The sequence below is a fragment of the Arvicanthis niloticus genome, chromosome X, assembly GCF_011762505.2.
Source record: "Arvicanthis niloticus isolate mArvNil1 chromosome X, mArvNil1.pat.X, whole genome shotgun sequence".
Lineage (NCBI taxonomy): Eukaryota > Metazoa > Chordata > Mammalia > Rodentia > Muridae > Arvicanthis > Arvicanthis niloticus.
The window spans coordinates 92,816,107-92,839,803 of NC_047679.1; the positions used below are offsets into that span (position 1 = coordinate 92,816,107).

A 23,697-nucleotide genomic window follows, 5' to 3' on the forward strand; every position below is an offset into this window, starting at 1 on the left:
ATTTTAGTGCTCAAGATAAAGGTTCACTTTTTCAATATAAGATATATCTTAAAATCTTAAAACTTTTGAAGTCTATTTTAAATAAAAATATCATTTTTAATATGAGCTGGGTAAATGAATTCAACCTAAGAGACACCAAATGAATTACCTTTCTGAGAATCAGGCTTGCTTCCTGTTATATGACTGTCATTTCTTGATGTTTGCTCTCTATTCGATTCTGAGACTTGAGAGTGAAGACTGATTGTGTCATCATCTGATGGCTGAAAGGAACCAGCAGACAGTACAAATTAGCCATTTGAAAATCACAAGGACACTTTAGCTTCTTTGATTAAATAAGAATTACGAAACTTTGGCTTTACATCTCCAGATTTTCACCCAAAAATCCATGTCACAATGAATGTTCTGCTTTTAGAAATCAGTAGGTACTCCTTCTTTTGAAGTCATAAAATATAATAAAAATTATATCTGTCTATAAAAGTAGGCTCCCATGCATTCAGGTGTCTCTTTTTCAAAGCTCTAAGAAATAGCAAAACAACACAGGCCAGCAAGAGAAAAAGCTCACTTCCGTTGTAGACAATCGCTTCTCGCCATTATCACTTCCAATTCCAGAGTCAGGGCCATGATTTTTATTTGGATAAAAATCTTCCATGCTGCAGAGAGAGAAATCCTTTGAGCAGCTAGAATTTTTTTCTTAAATACACAATGCAAGTTGGGCTAAAGCGTCCCTAGATAATTCAAAGTGCATACTTTTGATGTCAAATATACTTAGAAGAGGAAATACCAGAAACTTTACTATAAAATATTTTATTCATGTCATTTAAGTGTGATTGCAGGCCTGGATACACCAGCCCATAGCTTGAAAGACATAGCTGGAGGAACCTCAGAGTAACAGACCAGACTGGTTTACATCCAGGCCAGACAGTGAGACCTTGTCTCAACAGAACAAAACAAAGCACACTAAAAATCTTCAACTTCACCAGGTGGTGGTAGCACATGCCTTTAATCCCAGCACTCAGGAGGCAGAGGCAGAAGGATGTCTGTGATTTGGAATCTGATCTACAGAGTGAGTTCCAGCACAGCCAAAGGCTACACAGAGAAACCCTGTCTTAAAGAACCCAAAAAAAGATAATGATGATGATTATAACAATAATAATAATGATTGGTTATTTATTATTATTATTCAACACCTCAAAGCAATATTCCTTAACCAAAGCCTTGAAATCTGACTAGAGATATTTCTTTCAAAGTCTGTCACAATTTCAAATTTTGCATATACGTAAAAGGTTCCAATAAATTCATCATAAGTTGAAAAGATATTTCATATTAAAATGCATTCACCATGCATCTTAAACAACATACTTTAGCAACACTCAGTCCCCTGTAGGGCTTGTTTACCCTTGGGATCCAGCAACAGCTCACTGTCACTGCCCAGCAGCACAAGGGTATACTTATACTGTACATTGGCATCCCCAGAAAAGATGAAAATTCAGAATTCAAAAATGGTTTCTGCTGAATGCATGTAACTTAATTATCATGGAATACTTGAAAAATGGTAACATGAACCATCATATGCCAGGCATCACTTGTGACTGTGTGTGTGAGAGGGGGAAAGGAGGGGAAGGAGAGGGTGAAGGTGAGGGGGAGAGTAAGAAGGAGAAAATAGGCATGCTATTGTCTAAATGTGTTGTAAACTTAATTCCTAATGAAAAGACATCTGCTTCTGGGGTCTGGTAGGGGTTTTGTCCAAAAGTGTGGACTCTTTGAGAAGATTAACCTTTCTAATGTAGTAGTTATTTTCTTGTCCTCGAAATAGTTTTGCCATGGGAGTAAATTTGACACCATGTTCACATATCTCAAGTTCTTTTCCTTATCTGTTACCTTCTGACATGTCACTGATTATTCCTCCCCTATCTTGGACTTAATCATTCTCCAAAACTATGACCTGCAAAAATGTCTACTACTTAAAATCATAGCAGTACAAAATGAACTGAACTCTTATTTGTTTCTTTGTTTTGTTTGTTCAATGATTCTTCCACCTAGACTGTGAGTTCTACGAGATGCCAAGACCAACATGTACAGCTTCCAACACAATACACCCTGAGTCTAACAGTAGGCATTCAACCACTATGTATATCAGAAAGGACTGAGAAAAAATGAACACAATTAATAATAAAGTATCTCACTTGCAAAAATAATAAGCATATTAATAGAGATTAGTATAGATATTAACCTTAATTTCAATAGACTATTAACGTTGCTGTCCTACTAATATTAACCAAAATACAATTTAGAAATCAATATAATACTTAAGTATTTCATGCAGATAAAAGAAAGATTCATGGGAAAGTGTTATTTGGGAAGTCAAGGTCTTTACTGTTAACAGTAGTACTTACTACATGCCATCAAAAACATCAAATTTATCATATAAATCAATGATAAACCTTTAAATATTTTAGGTGGTCACAGTCACTCTTTCTGTAGTCTTACCCCACTCCAAGTTATTTTCCATATTTCTGAATAGAATTGTGTTTTGGAAAAGTCTTCCAGACCAATATACATCTTGAGTGTGAATTTAAAAGAACAACATATCTACCATATTAAAATGTCATAAAGAAGACACCACAATCAAAGACCAATAATATATGATTTTTGACCAGGAGATAAAGAGGTATAGCTGAATAGTAGGGCACTTGTCTATATAAAACAGGCTCTGCACTGAACTCCCAGTACTCCAGAAAAAGAATTCACACACACACACACACACACACACACACACACACACACACACACACAAGCAACAGGGCTCTGGAGGGGTTCAGCGACAGAGCACTTGCTTAGACTGAAAATTCAACATTGGAAAAAGAAAAACATTAGCATAAAGATGAAAGGCACCTCTAAAATATCTTCTTCTTCCCTCTAAGTCATTCAAACATCAAATTCAACTAGCCATTACAAGTATAAATATGGTGATCAAAAGGAGGTTACCAGTTGTCAGAGAAGATGACAATTGTGTAGCTTATACTGTAAACTATTTACATTTTCTTTGCTAAAATAATAACTACCAAAAGAAAAATCTCACATTTAGTTCAGAATCACAGAGGCTACTCAATGAAAAAAAATTCAATAAAGTCTTTTAAACACTGGTTTAATCATGCTAAATACATTCAGTATACTAACAAATGATAAATATCCTTTATAACAACTGAGGACAATCATTGTCTGAAGCTGTAAGACTGTTTACATTACCTGTCTGTAAGAGGCTGAGAAGGCATTCTTTTATTCAGAGATGGGAGATCCAGGGAGTCTGGTTTCTTATCCATTCTACAACAAGCTTGTATATTTAAGTACTTAAATATGTGTACTTTACCCTTTAAGCATATCTGTAAACAAAAATGAAGTATTTAGTAACAAGTTTAAATTCAAATATTTATTTATTTTTATGTGTATGAGTGCTTTGTCTGTAAGAATATACACCATGTGTGTGCCATATGGCAGAGTCCAGAAGAGGACACAGGATCCTTGGAATTAGAGATGGTTATGAGCTACCATGTGGGTGCTGGAAATCAAATTCAGGTACTTTTCAAAAAGAAGAAGTGCACTTAACTGCTGAGCAATCTCTCTGTCCCACAATTGCAAATACAATGGAGAACTATCAAGAGATTTATTTATTAAATAATCTTAAATAATGCCAAGATATCAAAACCAGTATGTTAATGAATTATGAGTGTAGAGAAAGATAGGAAAATATGACAATACTGTAACAATAAAAATCTACTATCATCTTATCAAAAAGTGTAAATATGGAGACAAAGTGTGGGACAGATACTGAAGGAGGGGCTCTCTGGAGACCATTCCACCTGGGTATCTATCCCATATGCAGTCACCAAAGGTAGACGCTGATGTGGATATCAGAAAGTGCATGCTGACAGGAGCCTGTTAAAGCTGTCTCCTTAGAGGTCTGCCAGAGTCTGACATATTCAGAGGAGGATGCTCATAGCTATCCACTGAAACTGATCAAGGAGTTCCCAATGGAAGGGTTAGAGAGAAGCTGAAGGAACTTAAAGGGTTTGCAACCCCATGAGGAGAGCAATAATACCAACCAACCAGAGCTCCCAGGGTCTAAACCACCAGCCTGGGAGCACAAAGGGAAGGACCCATGGCTCTAGCTGTATATGTAGGGGAGGATGGCCTTGTCAGGCACAGGTGGGAGAGGAGATCCTGGTCCCATGAAGGCTGGATGCCTAGTGTGGGGGAATTCGAGGGTGAGGAGGTGGAAGTGGGGGGATGGATGGGGGTACATCCTCATAGAAGCAGAAGGAGGGAGAATGGGATAGTGGGTACCTGGGGGGGTGGAAGGGGATAACATCTGAAATGTAAATATTTTATTTACAATTTGGATTACATTTATATTTTTGGATATTTTATCCAAAAAAAAAAGTAAATCCTCCTTTGAAAGTGGTTGTCAGTTGGAAACAGCTTCTGAGTTAAGGATGGGGCTTCCATCTAGATCCTCTCTCGGCAGGTCCCATCTTGCTTAGACCTGTGCAATCCTCGTGTATGTTTCTTTTTAAAATAAACGGTTTCCTTTTATAAAGATTTATTTAATATCACTTTATATATATGCATGTCTGCCTGAATGTATGTAAATGTATGACACGTATAGCTGAAGACTATGGAAGCCAGAAGAGAATGTGGGAGATGCTGGAACTGGAGTAGTTTTTTTTTGTTTTTTTTTTTCATGTGTTGGAAACTGAATCTGGGACCTCTGAAAAAGCAAAACTTGTTCTTAACTGCTGATCTATATCTCTAGCCCATTTTTCCTATATGTCACTCACATTTTCTTCTTAAAAGTGAAATGCACAAACTACTGAACACTAAAAGATCTATATCAGAAACAATGACTTTATTAGAAAATTAGAAATACACTATTTACTGGATTAGTGAGAACAGGAAAAAAATACATATATAATCTCATACAAAACAAAAAAAATGTATAAAATGTGAAAAAAAGACTAATAAAGAGTGTATAATTGTATGAGGTCCCATTTGTCAATTCTTGATCTTAGCGCATAAGCCACTGGTGTTCTGTTCAGGAACTTTTCCCCTGTGCACATGTGTTCCAGGCTCTTCCCCACTTTCTCCCTTGTTAGTTTCAGTGTATCTGGTTTTATGTAGAGGTCCTTGATCTACTTGGACTTGAGCTTTGTACAAGGTGATAAGAATGGATCGATTTGCATTCTTCTACATGCTGACCTCCAGTTGAACAAGCACCATTTGTTGAAAATGCTGTCTTTTTTTGCACTCGATTGCTGTACCTCCTTTGTCAAAGATCAACTGACCATAGGTATGTGGGTTCATTTCTGGGTCTTCAATTCTATTCCATTGATTTTCCTGCCTGTCTCTGTACCAATACCATGCAGTTTTTATCACTATTGCTCTGTAGTACAGATTGAGGTCAGGGATGGATATTCCCCCAGACAAAACAACAACCAACAGACTGGGAAAAGATCTGTACCAATCCTACATCCAATAGAGGGCTAATATCCAATATATACAAAGAACTCATGAAGTTAGACTCCAGAGAGCCAAATAACCCTATTAAAAATTGTGAATAGAGCTAAATAGAGAATTCTCAACTGAGGAAACTCAAATGGGCAAGAAGCATCTAAAGAAATGTTCAACATCCTTAGTCATCAGGGAAACGCAAATCAAACAACCCTGAGATCCCACCTCACATCAGTAAAAATGGCTAAGATCAAAAACTCACGTGACAGCAAATGCTGGCAAAGGATGTGGAGAAAGAGGAACACTCCTCCACTGTTGGTGGGATTGCAAACTGATACAACCACTCTGGAAATCAGTCTGGTGTTTTCTCAGAAAATTGGACATAGTACTACCTGAGGATCCAGCTATACCACTCCTGGGCATATAACCAAAAGATGTTCCAACATATAACAAGGAAACATGCTCCAACTATATTTATAGCCTTACTTATAACAGCCAAAAGCTGAAAAGAACCCAGATGTCCTTCAACAGAGGAATGGATACAGAAAATGTGGTACATTTACACAATGGAGTACTACTCAGCTATTAAAAACAATGAATTCATGAAATTCTTAGGCAAATGGATGGAACTAGAAAATACAATCCTGAGTGAAGCAACCCAATCAGAAAAGAACACACATGGTATGCACTCACTGATGAGTGGATATTAGCCCAAAAGTTCCGCAATACCCAAGATACAATTCAGACCACATGAAGCTCAAGAAGAAAGACCAAAGTGTGGGTGCTTTGGTCCTTCTTAGAAAGGGGAACAAAATACTCACGGGAGGACATACAGAGACAAATTGTGGAGCAGAGACTGAAGGAAAGGCTATCCAGAGACTGCCCCATCTGGGGATCCATCCCATATACAGTCACCAAACCCAAACACTATTGTGGATGCCAAAAAGTGCTTGCTGACAGGAGCCTGATATAGCTGTCTCCTGAGAGTCTCTGCCAGAGCCTGACATATACAGAGGTCGATGCTCACAGCCAACCATTGGCCTGAACATGGGGTCCCCAATGGAGGAGTTAGAGAAAGAACTGAAGGAGTTGAGGGGGTTTACAGCCCCATAGAAAGAACAACAATATCAACCAACCAGACCCCCCAGAGCTCCCAGGGAGTAAACCACCAACCAATAAGTAGACATGGAAGGACCTATGGCTCCAGCTGCATATGAGGATGGTCTTGTAGGGCATCAATAAGCAGAGAGGCCCTTGGTCCTGTGAAGGCTCAATGCCCCATTGTAGAGGAATTCGAGGGTGAGGAGGTGGAAGTGAGTGGGTAGATGGGGGATACCCTCATAAAAGCAGGGGGAGGGGGTATGAGATAGGGGGTTTCTGCAGGGGGTAGGGACCAGAAAAGGGAATAACATTTGAAATGGAAATCAAGAGGATATCAAAAAGACTGCATAAATAGGTAATAAATTAATTTTAAAATGTAAAGTGCTAGGCAGTAGTGGCATATACCTTTATTTTCAGCACTCAGTACAGAGCAAGTTCTAGGGCATCCAGGACTAAACACACACACAAAAACTTGTCTCAAAATCAGAAGAACAAAAGCGATAAACAAACAAAAAATAATAATAGCAATGCAGTTGGAATAAAGTTCAACTAGGAGCATGCTCGGAGAAAATATGTCCATTGCTCATACAGAAAACTAATGTTAAGAGGGAAAAACTAAACAGAAGACAGTAAGCTGGCTGAAGATCTGACTCACTCAGCAAAGCACTTGTCACAAAGGCATGGCCACCTCTGTTTGATTCCTTAAATCCACATTGTAAAACAACACCAACAAAAACATAAGAGTGTAATCTTAACACTCTTATGGCAAGCTAGAATGTGGAGGGAGGAAATTACCTTAAAACTGGCCACGAGTTAGCCTTGCATATGCAGAGAAAAAATAAGAGATCCTTCTTCAAACAAACTGAAAAATAAGGACCCACACCTGAGTACATGAGGTTGTCCTCTGACCACTCAGAGAAACATGTTTATCAATAGAATAGGTGATACATACAGACGCAAGCTCCTATAGTTACCAGATTTTTTTCTTCACATTTTTATTGACTATTTTATTTATTTACATTTCAAATGTTGTCCCCTTCCCACTTTCTTTTCCACAAGTCCCCTATCACCTCCTCCCTCCCCCTGCTCTATGATGTTGCTCCCTCTCCCACCCACCCATTTCTGCCTCAGTGGCCTAGACCTAGTGTTACCCTAATCTGGGTTATCAAGCCTTCAAAGGACCAAGGGCCTCTCCTCCCATTGATACCAGATAAGGCCATCCTCTGCTACATATACAACTGGAACCATGGGTCCCTCCATGTGTACTCTGGTTGGTGTTTTTGTCCCTGGGAGCTCTTGGGTATTAGTTGTTTGATATTGTTGTTCTTCCTATGAGGTTGCAGACCCCTTCAGCTCCTTCAGTCCTTGTCCTAACTTCCCCACTGGGGTCCCTGTGCTCAAAAATATTAATCTAGAATTCCTCCTGTTGAAAGGAAATGCAGGGACTAGGAGTGGAGCAGAGACTGAAGGAAATGCCATCCAGAGACTATCCCACCTAGGGATTCATCCCATCTGCTGACACCAAAGGCAGACACTATTGCTTACTGACAGGAGCCGAGTATGACTGTCCCCTGAGAGGCTGTGCAGAGCCAGACCAATATAGACGTGAATGTACACAGCAGATTTTATATTTTTTACAAATAATCTAACAGTATACATTGGAGAAAAGTCAGCCTGCTGCCCTTCTACCACCCACTTCATTTAACTCTTAGTCCATTTTTCTTCTCGTTTCTTCCCACCTGTCTTCTATTCTTATTCTTTGAAACTGTCTTCCTATGGCCCCTTAATAGTCCCTTAGCAGTCCTTACTGGTTTCCTGACTTCTATGGGCACTCCAATTAGAACATACACATCTAAAGAGTCATCTACATGTGAGCGAAAACACATGGCAATTCTTTGTCTGTGTCTGGACTACCTCAGCAGGGATAATTATTTCCAGTTCCAACCATTTATCTGAGAATTTCATTTTTCTTTTTAAGTGAACTTTCTATGAGTACGTGTGACATCTTCTCATTATCTATTTTTCAGTTGATGGACATCTCGGCTGTTTTCCTTTCCAGTGAACATGGGAGGCCAGTGTCTGTGTGGAAGGATATAGAATCCTTCAGGAATCTGCCCAGGAGTGATACAGCTGAGTTGTGTGGCAGATCTATTTCCAGCTTTTGGAGGAGTCAAGACACCAGTTCCCGTAGAGGTTGCATCATTTTGTACTCACACTCAGAGTTCCTATGTGTTTCCTTCCAACACATCTTTGCAATCATTTGTGGTCATTGATGTTGAGGGTTTAGGGGGTTTGTTTTGTTTTGATTGGTTTTAATAGCCATTCTAACTTCAGTAGGATGAACTATCAAACTAATTCAAACGTTTATTTTCCTGATAATTGAGGATGGTGAACATTCTTGAATATTTCTCAGCTATTTGAGTCTCTTCTTTGAAATGTATGTGTTTAGTTTCATGCCCCAATTTTAATTGTTCACTTGTTTCCATGATGTTTGGATCCTTGTTTAATTTTTTTTTAATATTCTAGAGGCTGACCTTTTCACAGAGGTAAAGCTTATGAACATTTTTTTCCCATTCTATACGGTGGCTCTTTACTCAAGTGATGGTGTCCTTTGCTGCACAGAAAAATTTTTATTTCATGAAGCCCCATTTATTGTTAGTGTTAGTGCCCCAAGATATTAGTGCCATTGTGGCACCTTTAAGAATACCTTGCCATGTTATGATTCATTGATGAAAACAAGATATTGTTTTCATCTACTGACAGTTTGCATGTATGGTTCCTTCTGAAACTATGATTGCAAGTCCTCACTGAGGCTTCCCGTTCACTTTCATATGGATTCCTCCAAATCCAGTGTGTGGTGTGTGTGATGTCTTCAGCAATGGAATCTTTACTTTCTTTTTCTGGACAGCACTAAGGGCATTGGCCATAGCATATTAGCATTTTAGATGCCTCTTTGTTTTCTAATGAGAGCAATAAGAATGTGGATTTCAGTGGGTGGAGAGGAGAGAAGGAATGGGAGAAGTTAAGGGAAGAACCATAATCACAATATGTTGTGTTAAAATCATGGGGTTCCCAATGGAGGAGTTAGAGAGAAGGAGCTGAAGGAGCTGAAAGGGTTTGCGGGCCCCATGGGAAGAGCAACAATACCAACCAACCAGAGCTCCCACGGTCTAAACCACCAGCCTGGAAGCATACAGGGAAGGACCCACAGCTCCAGCTGTATATGTAGGGGAGGATGGCCTAGGTGGGAGAGGAGGTCCTTGGTCCCAAGAAGGCTGAACACCTAGTGGAGGAGCATTCTTACCCCTCGCCAACACACTTCCACTTCCATCCCCCTCCCTCAGGGCTGCCTCAAGAAGAAACAGATGAGGAGAAGAAAGAAGAAGCTGCTTCTCCTCTCACCCACGCCAGGGCTGCCCCCCCCCCCCGCAACTGATAATTGGATATTAGCCCCAAAGCTCGCAATATCCAAGACACAACTCACAGACCACATGAAGCTCATGAACAAGGAAAACCAAAGTGTGGGTGCTTTGGCCCTTCTTAGAAGGAGTAACAAAATACTCATGGGAACAAATATGGAGACAAAGTGTGGGACAGAAACTGAAGGAGGGGCCATCCAGAAACTGTTCCACCTGGGTACCTATCCCTTCTGCATTCACCAAAGGTAGACACTGATGTGGATACCAGGAAGTTCATGCTGACAGAAGCCTGATATAGCTGTCTCCTTAGAGGTCTGCCAGAGCCTGAAATATACAGAGGCTTAAGCTCACAGCTAACCATTGAGCTGATCATGGGGTTCCCCATGGAGAAGTTAGAGAGAAGACTAAAGGAGCAGAAGGGGTTTGCAGCCCCATGGGGAGAGCAACAATACCAACCAACCAGAGCTCCCAGGGTCTAAACTACTAGCCTGGGAGCACATAGGGAGGGATCCAAGGCTCCAGCTGTATATGTAGGGGAGGGTGGCCTTGTTGGCATAGGTGGGGGAGGAGATTCCTGGTTTAGTGAAGGATCACACTTGGATGCCCCAGTGTGGGGGAATTTGAGGGCGGCGGGAGGTGGGAGTGGGTGGGTGGATGAGGGCACATCCTCATAGAAACAGGAGGAGGGATGGGATAGGGGGTTGATGGGTGGGGGGGAAGGGGATAAAATCTGAAATGTAAATAAAATATCCAATTTTAAAAGGTAAAAAATAAGTCTGTTTTCAGAAAAAATGAAATAATGAGAGAGGGGGAGGAAAACCACAACTAGTCAAAATGCAGAAGTCATGTGACTATTGGGAGCCCATCCTTAACAGGTCCATCTGCAGCATAGTTCTTATTCTTAAGGCACAGGAACATCATAGAAGAGTGGACTAAAAGACTGCAAGAGGCAGAGGACCCAGACCTGAGCCAGGAGATAGTCTCTTCTAATAAAAAAGCAAGCAGAAAAAGGAGGAGGAAGAAGGGGTGAAAGAGGAGGAAGAGCAGGAGAAGCAACAAAAGAAGCAGCAGCAGCCATGACGAAGAGCAGAGGAAGAGGGAGGAAGAGGGAGAGGGAGGAGTGGGGGACAAAGCAAATATCAAAACACATTGTATGAAGTTCTCTAAAAACTAATAAATATATTTAAAAATACCCCATTTATAATGAATGCAATAAACCGTTATTGAAAGATTAAACATGAACAAACCAATGAGGACAGTTCTTCATACACCAGGGGCCCAGGCTTTGAGGGAGGAGGAACTGCTGTGCTCCTCAGGCAAATCTCTGCCTTCTAAGTAGGGGCATGAGTTACCACTAGTTCACCTATTTTACATTTTCAAATTTCTGCTGTCTGCTTCTCATGAATTTTCTTTCCCTTTTGGGTGTATATCTTAGCTATTCTTTATTGTTTTAATGGATTCCTTGTGGCTTTATTACTCATTATATTAAAAGCTAAATTTAATACTTTCCATTTGTATTTTTCTATCTGTATAAATTCTATCTAGGTTACAAGAATATGCTAGAAGCTATATGTGACTAGTCTTCCTTATGAGACATGTCTTACCTCAGGCAAAGTACTCTTGGTCTAGCGGGCAGCCCATCTTAACTCCCAGCATGGAATTTTCCCAGAGGAACTCAAATTTCAACCCACATCTCAATACCTATTATGACATCACCTCAACAACAAATATCAAGCAAATGTACACTTGAGAGTATTCAGTCAAAATCTTTCTTCTTAAAAAAAACATTTTACATTCAGAACTACAAATTCAGACAGAGGGTGATTCTAGTCCTTCCAAACGCTTGTCTGTAATCTACACTAAAATTACTACCAAATTAAAATAAAAGGTCACATCTAACAGGTTAGGGTGGCATAAGCCTTCAAGTCCATCATCATTTGACAGGAAGAAGCAGGAGGATCAAAATTCATACGCATCCACCATTTAGAGAGTTTGAGTCCAGTGTAAAGATACATGAGATCATGTCTCAAAACAAAACAATACAAGATGTAAAATTTCAGTTTGTATAAAAACTCTAGATAATGCTATGTAAAAGACAAACTTGACTCATAAGATACTACTTTCAAATTTAATAAACAGATAAAAGCATAAGCATCTGAGAAAAATAAGTATCATATACTTATTACGAACCTGTGCTGGTGGTACTTGCAATGGATTGTTATCCAAAATTATTACTTGTAAATGATGCAGCTTCCTATAGCAAACAGGAATTTCAGTCACTTTATTACAGGAGAAATCCAACTTGACTAAAGGGAGATCTCCTAATTCTGTTCAGAAATGAAAAAAAAAATAAGTTAAATGTTGTATGGTTACTCTATTACTCAAATGAGTGGAAACAGTGAATATCTTACCATCTGGCAAAACATGAAGATTATTTCTTCTTATATTTAGCTCTTTAAGTGAATGTAATTTTCCCATTTGTTGAGGAAGGACCTGAATCTCATTGCAGCTAATGTCCTAAGAAAAACAAGAAAAGAAAGTGTAACAAAATTGAGAAGTACAAACATACTTTCAATTTTAAACTTTAAGCACATAGCCAAATTACTTGCAAAGTTGCTTCTAATTTCCTTCTCTGGCAGATTTTTATTTGTATTGGATCATAAGTTAATATACCACTGTCAATAAAAACTGTTCTGTGCAAAATCTGAGATTAAATTTAGTAAGTGCATGAGTAAAACACTCAATTAAAGATTAAATTTCACCACTGAAATTACAATGAGCCAGATGTTCAAGGTGAGATAGAATACAATAACTATCAACCAACTAAAATATTCTGTCAATTATTATAGTTCATTTTAGACTATTTAGGAGAATAAAAACCTCAAAAAGTCAAGGATTCAAAGATGTGAGCTAGAGAACCAGACACGATAGTCAAGGTAAGTTTACACTCCAAAAGAGATATAAATATGAAAGTTACATGCACATATATGTGTAATCTAAATCCCACTCAGAGATACTCAAAACAAGCAGAGTCTAAAGTCTCTCAAGGTTATACAAATGTAACCCTGAATAAACAGGAATTCACCTAAAGACCTTCTGGGGAAAAATAAACATATGGAAATCTATAACTGTAGAAGCTTCTTTAAATATAGATATAAAGAAATACACATGCATATATGAAAAGTTTAAAAATGAAGTCACCCAATAATAGTGCAACAATACCAGTATTAGACAATATATATTATTAAATAAAGTCCCATGTCCAGAATGGGTTACTTCTTTGAGAGAATTTGGCCAATTGAGGCTCTGCAGACCCCAAAATATTAAATATTACAGGCTCTTGCTATTGCTGTTGGTTATCCTCCAAACACTGACAGTGAGACCCCCTTTTTTAATATACCACCTACTTGAGACCTGAGACATGGAAAAATCAAGCTAGAACTCACCTTGAAGCTTCATCTCTACTGGGAAACTTATATATTTCTAAAAGGTATTATACATAAGACCAGAAGAGAAAATTAAGCATCAGTATTACCCAGATATGTATCCTGTGGCCTGGTACCAAGGCCATTGGTACAATAGTGGCATGAATACTGTGAAGGTAAACAGTGACTATCTGAAAGAATTTAATATGTGGTTCACAAGATGAAACCGATACCTGGCACCATTATCAGACCAGTAACTTGTGGCTAGGCAAGTCATAGGCCCTAGGATAGAACCTACTACTGCTAGTCTGTGAATACCCAGTAGTTCATAAACAATGTTGATGAAGAATTTATATGGCTGTTTTGTAACACTGTTTATAAACTACTGGGTATTAATGTAATTCTACATAATAACATAATTTGTATTGTGCAACAATTGAGAGAGAATTTATTACTAGGAACTACAAATGCCAGTTGTAATTAGTTTTTATTTTGTTTTATAAAGAACCATTTAAATGTATACAGTTGTTTTCTTATACTAGAAAGCCTGAATGTTTAAAGCACCATTTTATACAATCAATATTAAATTTTTCCAAACTGTTACTGTATATAAAATGCCTTAAATATTTATAAGCCAATGTAATGAATTAAGAGAAACCATACTTCTGGCACGAAAAAAAAATCATGGAACTAAATCAGGGGTATACATTCATGTAGAATGTTGTTGTTGAAATATATTCCACACAATCTGTTAAACTTGAGAAATTTTTAGCATCTCTTATTTTTCCAGACTCATTATGCTATGTATTCTGTGCTATTCTTACATAAACTAAAAACATGAATATGTATTATATTAATGTTTAACTAAAAATATACATAGACTTGGCTAATTACGTTCACTTTTCATTGTATTTAGATTCCTAAGTTTTTTCATTTCTATTACATTGAAACTTCCTTATTTGAGTAAATTTATTAATTGTTTGTTTTAAAATTGTGGTCAACTATGATTCAGTATAAGGCCACTCCTGCTGTTGATGGCCACTCATCCAAGAATATGTAGGCAACACAAACTGAACTCGATGGACTTTTAATATTGTTAAAAAGAGGACACAAAGTTGGGTGGGTAGGCAAACTGGCTGAATCTGGAAGGGAAAGGACAGTTGTAAGAAACTGTGAATGTTATTAAAATATATTGCATGTAATTCTCAAAGAACTAATAAATATGAGAAAAAAGTTATGAAAGCTATAGAATTTGTTACTTAATATTTGGTTCTCAAAATTTCTAACAATATCTAATCACATTAATAAATCCTCATAGTTCAATTTAAATGACTGAATCACTCAAAAAAGGAAGTCATTGTAACAAAGGTAACCAGGATGTTTAAGCTAAAACAGAAATGGTGATAAATTTTCAGTACTAGACAATACACGCATGAAGATTACAAGTTTTTAAGGGAAGAAAAGTTGTACATTTCTTCACATGGTGGCCAAGGTCAATAGAGAAAGCTGACAGAAGCATGTATTTTGGTTAAAAATATTAATAGAGTTCTAAAGAGAACTAGTGATGGTTCAAATACACCCAGAGAACTATCCATCTTGGATATATATATATAAGTAGATGTATCAGAGCTTCCTCCACTGGGAAGCAATTATATCTGATCATTTCTAGGATCTTTTATAACCCAGAAATTCTATGGCTCTAAAGCATAAAGTGAAATTGGACGCGAAGTTGTGCCTTAATAAATACACGCAATCCTGATATTTCTGATTATTACACTATAACAATATGTTTCCATCATATTGTAAATACATTTGACAAGAAAACTTCTGCTCCTTGACAGATAATGAAGTCCTCTCTTCATTTTATTGAGAAACCTTTGCCTGACTACAGCACAGAAAATAGAAATACACAGCACAGCATAAGAGTGAAGGAAGACAAATACATGGAAGGAGCTCAATACTTGGCACTCAGTTATGTTTTGCTCTGGAGGTTCAATATCCTTTACAATGCAAAATGTTATTATGTAGAGATGCTATATCAACTTCTACAATTAATTGCATATAATTGCCTCTTTCTATTTACTTTGGTCATAAAAGTGTTATAAAGCCATATGAACATCTTAAAGAAAGTTATCTTATTACAACTACTTCTGTTTGTAAGCATTATAGTCTTTGCCTTTTTAGAATCGGTTATTTGTTCATTTGTTTGTCTGTTTTCATGAAAACCCAGTAGGTTGCCTGGCTTGATGTACAAATGAATAAGCTCAAATGACCGTGCTGCCTTCCCCCTGGAGTAGCTAGGAGCCGAGACTCCAAGGCATGCAGCACCATACACGCAGCTGTATTCTCTACCTTTACCACTCTTCTCTAAGCCTCCTCATCAGCTCCATAAAACCTTAGGGGGGAAAAAAATCTCTTTTCCTTAAGAACGTCTCTGCCCACAAAGTGAATGAAAAAATAGTGATTCAACTGAAACATATGTCTGAAAACATATAACCAAGCTTCCTAGAGTCTCTATACTGAGGAATCACTAAACTTCCATTGCTGTTATTGTTGGCTGGGAGCTAAAATCAGACCTAAATAAATGTAGCTGAGATTGATATCCTACTGAATTTAGGCATATACTAAGTTATGCTGTTTAAAAAAAAAAAACACAGTGAAATTCCACAAAGGAATGCATACAATTCTAAAAGAAAAAGGTACATATTATATGTGATGTGCATATATGTGTATATATGTGTGTGTGTCATATATAATATGTATACATATATAATATGTATACACGCATACATGCATATGTGTGTGTGTGTGTGTGTGTGTAATTTAATACAATATTTAACTCACCAACTCCATCAAATCTTTTAATTTTCCAATTTCTTCTGGAATGGATACGAGTTTATTATTGCTGACAACCAAAACTTTAAGAGGAAGGTCAAACAGGTATTTTGGCAATGTTGACAGAAGATTTCGACTGAGAAAAAAAAGAAAATGTCATTATTGAAAAAATGTGTCTTATTCTCAATATTATCTAACAAAATACAAAAGCAAGTTAAGAGTAAATCATAAGCTTTTGGCTATAAACATCTATTGAGTATTTCTTTTAAAACAATAGCATGCAAATTCCTTTCACATTTTGTCTAATCTGTTCATTAACTCAACAAAATATGTAGTATTAGATTCAAGATACAAAAGTGAAAACTGAAGGCAAAAATGCACTAAGTAACTTGCCTAGTTTATAGCAAGGATTCAAACACAAGTGAGAGAATGCCAGAACCTTCTTCTGGAGCATAATTTTTAGCACGCTCAATGCCTCCATAACCCTAAACATAGACAGTCTCTCAGGGAAATTTGCTTGCACTGAAAAAAGGCGTCTTTTAAAAGATTGGTAGTTAGGAAAGTGGAGAGATGGGCGAACAGTTAGGGATGTGGACTGCTTTTGAAGCATATCCAAATCTGGTTTCCAGCACCTGCTGGGAGCAATTCACCATCTCCTGTAACTCCAGCTCCAGGGAATCTCATACCATTTACTGCCCTGCAAAGGCATTGCACACATATAAACACACACACACACACACACACACACACACACACACATAAATGTCACCACGCATGCATACATACACACACATGCACATTGAAAAATAAAATAAATAGTTAAAATATACTAGTAGCTTTTATATAATTATAGCAGAACAGCCTAATAACATGATTAATCAGTTTAACATTAATAAAAATTCCTTAGAATACATTTAAATACAATAACAACGAACTCTTGAAGTTGTCTAGATAGGCTTTTTCTGTAGCTTTGGCTATCCTGGAACCCAATCTGTACTTTGCCATATTCTTAGCATCATATCACATCACAAAGATCTGGCTCCCTCTGTTTCCTGGGTACTGGGATTAAAGGCATGCACTACTGCTGCCACCACCTGGCTAACAACATTTTATTGAGTACTTACTATGTGCCAGTAAATGTTTAGAATAATTCATATGAAATAATGCAAGGGTCTGTCACAACAATCTACTTTAGGAAGATACTCATGATGAGCCCCATTTTGAAAAGAAAAATAAACTACAAAGAGGGCAACTAAACCATTCTTAATTTACACAGTTGATAAGCAGTAGAGTCAGGGTTGAAACCAGGTCAATCTGGCTCTGGTATCTTAAGCCTTTATGTGCTACAGTCAAAAGTCAAATTCAGATAGATTGACCCAATGTAACTCACAAAATATAGAGAAGTCAACATTCCAATTATATACTAGCAAGCACTGACAAGCAATAATTATCATTTTTCCTATTTTTCAAGTTAGCATTTAGAGATCTGTACTTAATGTTTTGTGTGTGTGTGTGTGTGTGTGTGTGTGTGTAATATATATATATTGACAAAATCTCCATGCTATTCAAGCAAGAATGAGGAGGGAAGACCCTTCACTACATCTTATCTCTGCAGAGTGTATCTAGAAATACTAGACTGGCTTCAAAATAGAGGTTTTGTGTGTGTGTGTGTGTGTGTGTGTGTGTGTGTGTGTGTGTCTGTCTGTTTGTCTGTCTGTCTGTCTCTGACTGTAACAAAAGGGAAGGATAATGTTCTTTACTTAGTAATCATGGATGGATTTCTAAAATGTGTAATGTCCTAGGTCTCATTCATAATCCTCCATGCACTATGGAATTTTAGGTAAGGAAACTGAATATTGATTGACATTAGTGTTTGGGGTGAATGTCATTGTCCCACAGAAACCAAAGAACAACTGTATGGCTTTTTGTAAACAAAACAGTTTTCTCATTTGTAATATAGGGATAATATAAGACATATCAACATAATGTTGGAGTATTAAATGAAGTAATATGAATCAAATACTTGGGATATTGCCTGGTACATGGTAAATACATATTAAGCATGAAATGACTAGAAATGTCACTCAGTGGTAAAATATTTGCCTAGCATCCTCAATACCCAGGATTGATCCCCATCACTGAAAAACAAAACATGTTAATCATAAAAGTGCTCTGTCATCTCATATTCCAACCACACCATCCCACCCTAACTACTCTTGAATTGGCAGCATCATAAGTAATACAACCTTACCTCAAACGTTTCTAACTCTACTCTAACTAGAGTACTCTATAAGCCAATTCAGATGACTGGACAAATGATAAAACTACTCATATTCTAAAACCTTCCTCTCAAAGTGAGATCTAATTACGAACACACATGCTGGCAAAGAAATTAGCATGGGACCTTATTGAAAATGCAGTTCCCACAGCAGGTCTAACAGGACAGAATCTTTAACAAGATCCCCAGACAATTCCTGTGTGTGAAACTTTGAGAAACATTGCCTTAAATAACAATACCAAAAGCTTACAAAATAATGTAAGCATAAACAAAATACTTTCCTTTACTATTAAAAATGATAAAGCCTTATAATATTCCAAATTTGTTTTATATGTGCATCATGTGTATTCCTGGTGCCTGATGAGATCAGAAGTCATTGGATCCTCCAAACTGGACTTAAAGATGGTTATGAGCCAACATATGGGTTCTGGGAACACACCCTGGTCCTCTGAAACAAGAAGGCTATTCTCTTAACTGCTGAGCTACATTTTCATCACCTACAAGATTCATTTTTAAAAGTTTTCTTACCTGATGTTAAGGTATGTTAACATCTGCAAATTCTTAATGGCTTCAGGAATGGTTTTGATGCAATTATGATATAAGTTTAATGTTTCAAGTGGTGCAAATAACCACACATCTGAAGGAATTTCTGTAAAACGATTTCTGGAAAGGTCTGAAAAATAAAAACAATGTTTGAGTAACTAGTAAACACATAGATATATAGTAACAATAAGAAAGCCTCCGTCACTATCCCCTGAGTCCTCATTACTTTCAGTCTTTCTCCTCCTTCATGACCAAATTTACATAAATCCACTATACAACTAAATTTACTATGGATTTTTCAACCCACACCTAGGTTTCTATACAGTCTCACATCCTACAAGGTTACCAACAGCCTCCACATAATTAACCTCTCCATCTATCTGGGAACATTTTCACTCTTTGACATAGATGAGTACCTTTCTGAATGTCTACTAATGTCAATCAACTCTCAGTTTCTTTGACTCTATTTCCTTTACCTAAAAAATGAATGTTGGTCTTCCTGAGGACTCTCATATGAAGTAGTCTTGCCTTCTTAAAATAAGAATCTTCCTGAGAGTTAATCCTACTCCATGGGCAAATTACATTTATATATTGACAAATTACAAATTAAGAATGTCTTAATAGCATCTTTGCTTGTTTATTTTGCTGTGCTGTGTTTTAAAAAATGAGGTCTTTGCATGGAACTCTGTCTGAACTGGGCCTCACTATGTAGTTCACCCTATCCTTGAAATTATGACCACCTTCATCTTTCCCCCAGTTCAGGATTATAGGTATGGACCATCAGGTTTGTTTTCATGGTGAGAATTCCCTTTTAATATCTTCCAAGCACCTCTAATTCTACAATTGTAAAAGGCTAAACTGAAGATGTTTTTCTATAAGCCCCTACTTCTTTATGCTCACACACTGTCACCATCATCTTTGTAAGTTATTCAAGCAAGAACACTCATATTCATAATTTATTCCTTCTTGCCTTAAGTTTCTGTAAGCATATACATATGTTCTCTAATCAAGTTTTCATAAAAATAAAATTATAGTAGTATCACTTAACCATTATTCTCTTATTAGATTTTTAATTGTTAAGTAAAATTTTGAATAAAATCAGAACAATACACAATGGACTAAAAAATTTACCCAAAAGGATTTTGTTTCTTCCCCTCAATAACAGTATACCATTTTTGCTAGACAGCTGATGTTGGAAAGCACGTTGAACACTACAACAGTATCTATCTACTCTCTAGCCTTAACGGCCAAAGAAACCAGCAAAAACATGTAAAATATGAGTGAGTCTCAAATATCAAAACAATTATCAAATTACTTATTTTATCATGGAAATATCATTGTTTGGACTCGTTTATTATACTGAATTGGCCTAAAACACATGAATCATTAGAAAAAAGATTATTTTCATCAGGGAGAACATTTAAAATCCAACTTGGCCTAGCATCTGTTCTGTCCTCAGGAGAAAAACACTTTTCTTATCAGTGCTGTTCAAAAGCCTCACTGCAAGGGGAAAAGGCTACTTATTTCTCAACGGAGTCAATTCCTTCTTCAGAACATTAATATGTATGCATTACTACACACAGACACTGAAAGTCAAGGCACAGGCCAAGAGCTGACAGTCATCCCCATCTAGTGTAAAAGTTTATGATTGGCTAAAGAAGGCTTGAACAAGAATTTTGTAACCCTATAATATGAATATTAATTTAGATTAACTTCACCATAAGATTCTTAGTAACAATGAAATTATAGAACCACTAGAAACCAAAATCTGAACACTACCCAGATTCCCAAAGTGTGAAGCAAAGGGGTCGGGGGAGATGAAGTAATTTTTCTTCTACATTACAGTTTTCCCTCTTACTTTTATAACTTCAAAATGTTAGGAATCAAATTAGTCTTTACAATTACTTTGAAATTCGAATGATAGAATTATTTCCACCACAGTCTTCTATACAGCATCTTACACGAATTACTTATAAATAATTCAATAATCCCAGAGATAAATGCTGGTATTTTTAAATAAGGTAGAAAAACATTAGAAAAGAGAAAATAGATAGACTTTTAAATGTATTTAGCATTGGCACAAAATAGCTTAGGAAGGGAAGGGAGGAGCTGTGTGGAATAAGTAAGAATTAAGAATCAAAGACTACCAGAGTATTCTAGCCTCGCATTTGGTTGATGCTGCCCAATAAAGGATTGGAATTGCTACCAGATTTCTATTGCTGTGCTGCTATAGGTGGGATCTTTTTCTTTTTGAAGAAAAGATGTAATTTACTTTATCAGATGATTATCAATCTCAAGTGTGATGTCTAGGATGGATAAATAAAATTAGAAATAATTGGAATAACATTAATGCAATAAATCATAGAAATGGAAAATGTCACTTAACCTCTGAGTACTAAGAGACATCAAGAATGGTCTTCAGTTGGGTTGTGGTACATGCACTGATTCGAAATAAATCTCTGTGAGTACCAGGCCACCCTGATCTACAGAGCAAGTTTTAAGACAACCAGGACTACACAGAGAAAATTTTCTCAAAACACAGTAAATGAATGAATGAATAACAAAAAAAGCAAAGAATAAAGAAAAATTATTCTCATGAGAAAAGATCTTAGATGTAACAATGCAAATATTACTAATAAAACAATTTTGTTAAGATAATTTAAATGATATAAACATATTGTTTTATTTTACATATTTTAATAATATTTTACATGATGTATTTTGTTTGTTATCATTCAAAAGATGTCAAATTACAAAGTAATAGTATAAGACCCTCTGGATTTTAATTACATTTATATTCATAAATTATTATCTGAATGAATTCCTGTTTATTTACTAGAAGACAGTTAAAATTACAGGATTATTCTAACTGAATGGAATTATAACAAAGCATAACGAAGTCAAAATTAAAACCCCATCTATGGCATAGTCTCTAATTAAGGAAATCTAGTTCTAGGATGTTTCCTATTGTAAATTAGTATAAACATCCTTTCTAAGCACTGGGTGAGAAAATAACACTGCCAAAACAATACTACACCACAAAGGAAACACAGAAGTAACACAAAATAATTAAGGGTCTTAATTTTGTAAACTATTTCACATTTAACCACATGTCATCTTTAACCTAAAAAGAGTAAAGATTAACTTACAGAGATGTAATACATAAAACTAAACTGATTTTAAAATTTTACCTTGTGATATATACTTAATAAAGGAGTTTTAGAACAGTAAAAATTATTTAATCACCGTTTATACTCAGGAAACTGGAAAAACACAATAATCATCCACATATTATTTTCAAAAAATATCCATAAAGTTGGTGTTTCAACATAGTTCCAGTAAAAAAATAAATACATAAACAGAAAAATAAATTTTTCATCAAGACAAGAATATAAACTGTTAATATATTCCTTGTTGGGATTCACTTCAAAACAGTTTCAAAGGGTACCTCTTCAGGGAGTAGTAAGGACTTGGGAAAAGACAATTTAAAAGATGTTCATCTTTTCATGATTAAAACTCATCTTTCTATTGTGGACTGAATGGTGGCCCTCACATCTAATCAGGTCTAATTAGAACCTGTGTTACGTTAAAAGGTAAGTATTTTGCAAATATAATTAAGAATCTTGCCATACTGACATATCTTGGATCATCTAGGTGGGCCCTATATCTGACTACATGTGTCTTTGTAAAGGAAAAGGCTGAGCAAGCAGAGACCAATGGCACACAGCTGAGAGCAGCCTGAACTACATATTGACATTACTTCTCACAGAAATGGAAAAGGGGAAAAGCAGAATGAAACTAGACAGATACATTGAAGGGAAAGCCACACAAGGAGAGAAATCAGCATTGGAGTAATGAGTGCAGATAGTTTCAGAAGCCACCTGAAGGTAGAAGACAAGACATGGAATGTCCCCTCCTGTCCCCTAGAGGGCCTCGCTGAAACTTCGATTTTCATCTCATAAAAATCACTTCAGACCTTTGATCTCCATACCTAAAGCAGACTCAGGTTCTAGTCCTGTGAACGCTAAGTTGATGATAATTTTTATAGAAACCACAGGAAATTAACAGATCTCACATTCATCATTTACTATAATTATTGGGTAAATGCCTTTAAAAAATTTAATAGCTATGAACTGTAGTATTTGGCAGCACATATAATAAACAACACATAGCTATGTATTTTTTCGTGTGCCTCAAGGTGACACTTCATTTAATTAATATCCTTATGCATAATCACATTATAACAACTACACAGTTTTTCCTTTGTCTCCTTTCTAAACATAAATCACATCAAGCATTACTGGCTGGAAGTCAGCAGCAGACAGATTGCAGTGTACTGTTTCCTGCCTTCCTACAAGACACTCTTTACAAAACGCTGACAGCCTTTTAGAGATGCTAATCGAGCCTCTGAAATAATCTAATCGAAATGGTGTTCTGTATCACTGTTTGCTTCAAAGACCAAGAAAATTGAGGAAAGGAGGAGGAAGTCAGATGGAGTGGAAGTCTGTTAGGCGTCTTCCAAGCTGCAACCATAAGCATCACAGATGGGTCCATCTGCTGCCCAATGTAATGCCTGGCCCAGCAGCAGCAG

At 36.7% G+C, this 23,697-nt stretch overlaps 1 protein-coding gene across 6 annotated transcripts in view; it reads right to left on the reverse strand.

Moving 5' to 3' along the window:
• Lrch2 (leucine rich repeats and calponin homology domain containing 2) overlaps positions 1–23,697 on the reverse strand; it is an 80,156-nt gene that overhangs the window by 32,530 nt on the left and 23,929 nt on the right. For all 6 annotated transcript variants that reach the window (XM_076919080.1, XM_076919083.1, XM_076919082.1 and 3 more), the window contains exons 2-8: positions 19,092–19,236; positions 16,295–16,421; positions 12,437–12,542; positions 12,216–12,352; positions 3,247–3,380; positions 563–650; positions 149–260 (exon numbers count right to left, since the gene is read on the reverse strand). In XM_076919080.1, coding sequence (XP_076775195.1) covers positions 149–260; positions 563–650; positions 3,247–3,380; positions 12,216–12,352; positions 12,437–12,542; positions 16,295–16,421; positions 19,092–19,236 — 849 coding nt within the window. The remainder of the gene's footprint in view (positions 1–148; positions 261–562; positions 651–3,246; positions 3,381–12,215; positions 12,353–12,436; positions 12,543–16,294; positions 16,422–19,091; positions 19,237–23,697) is intronic.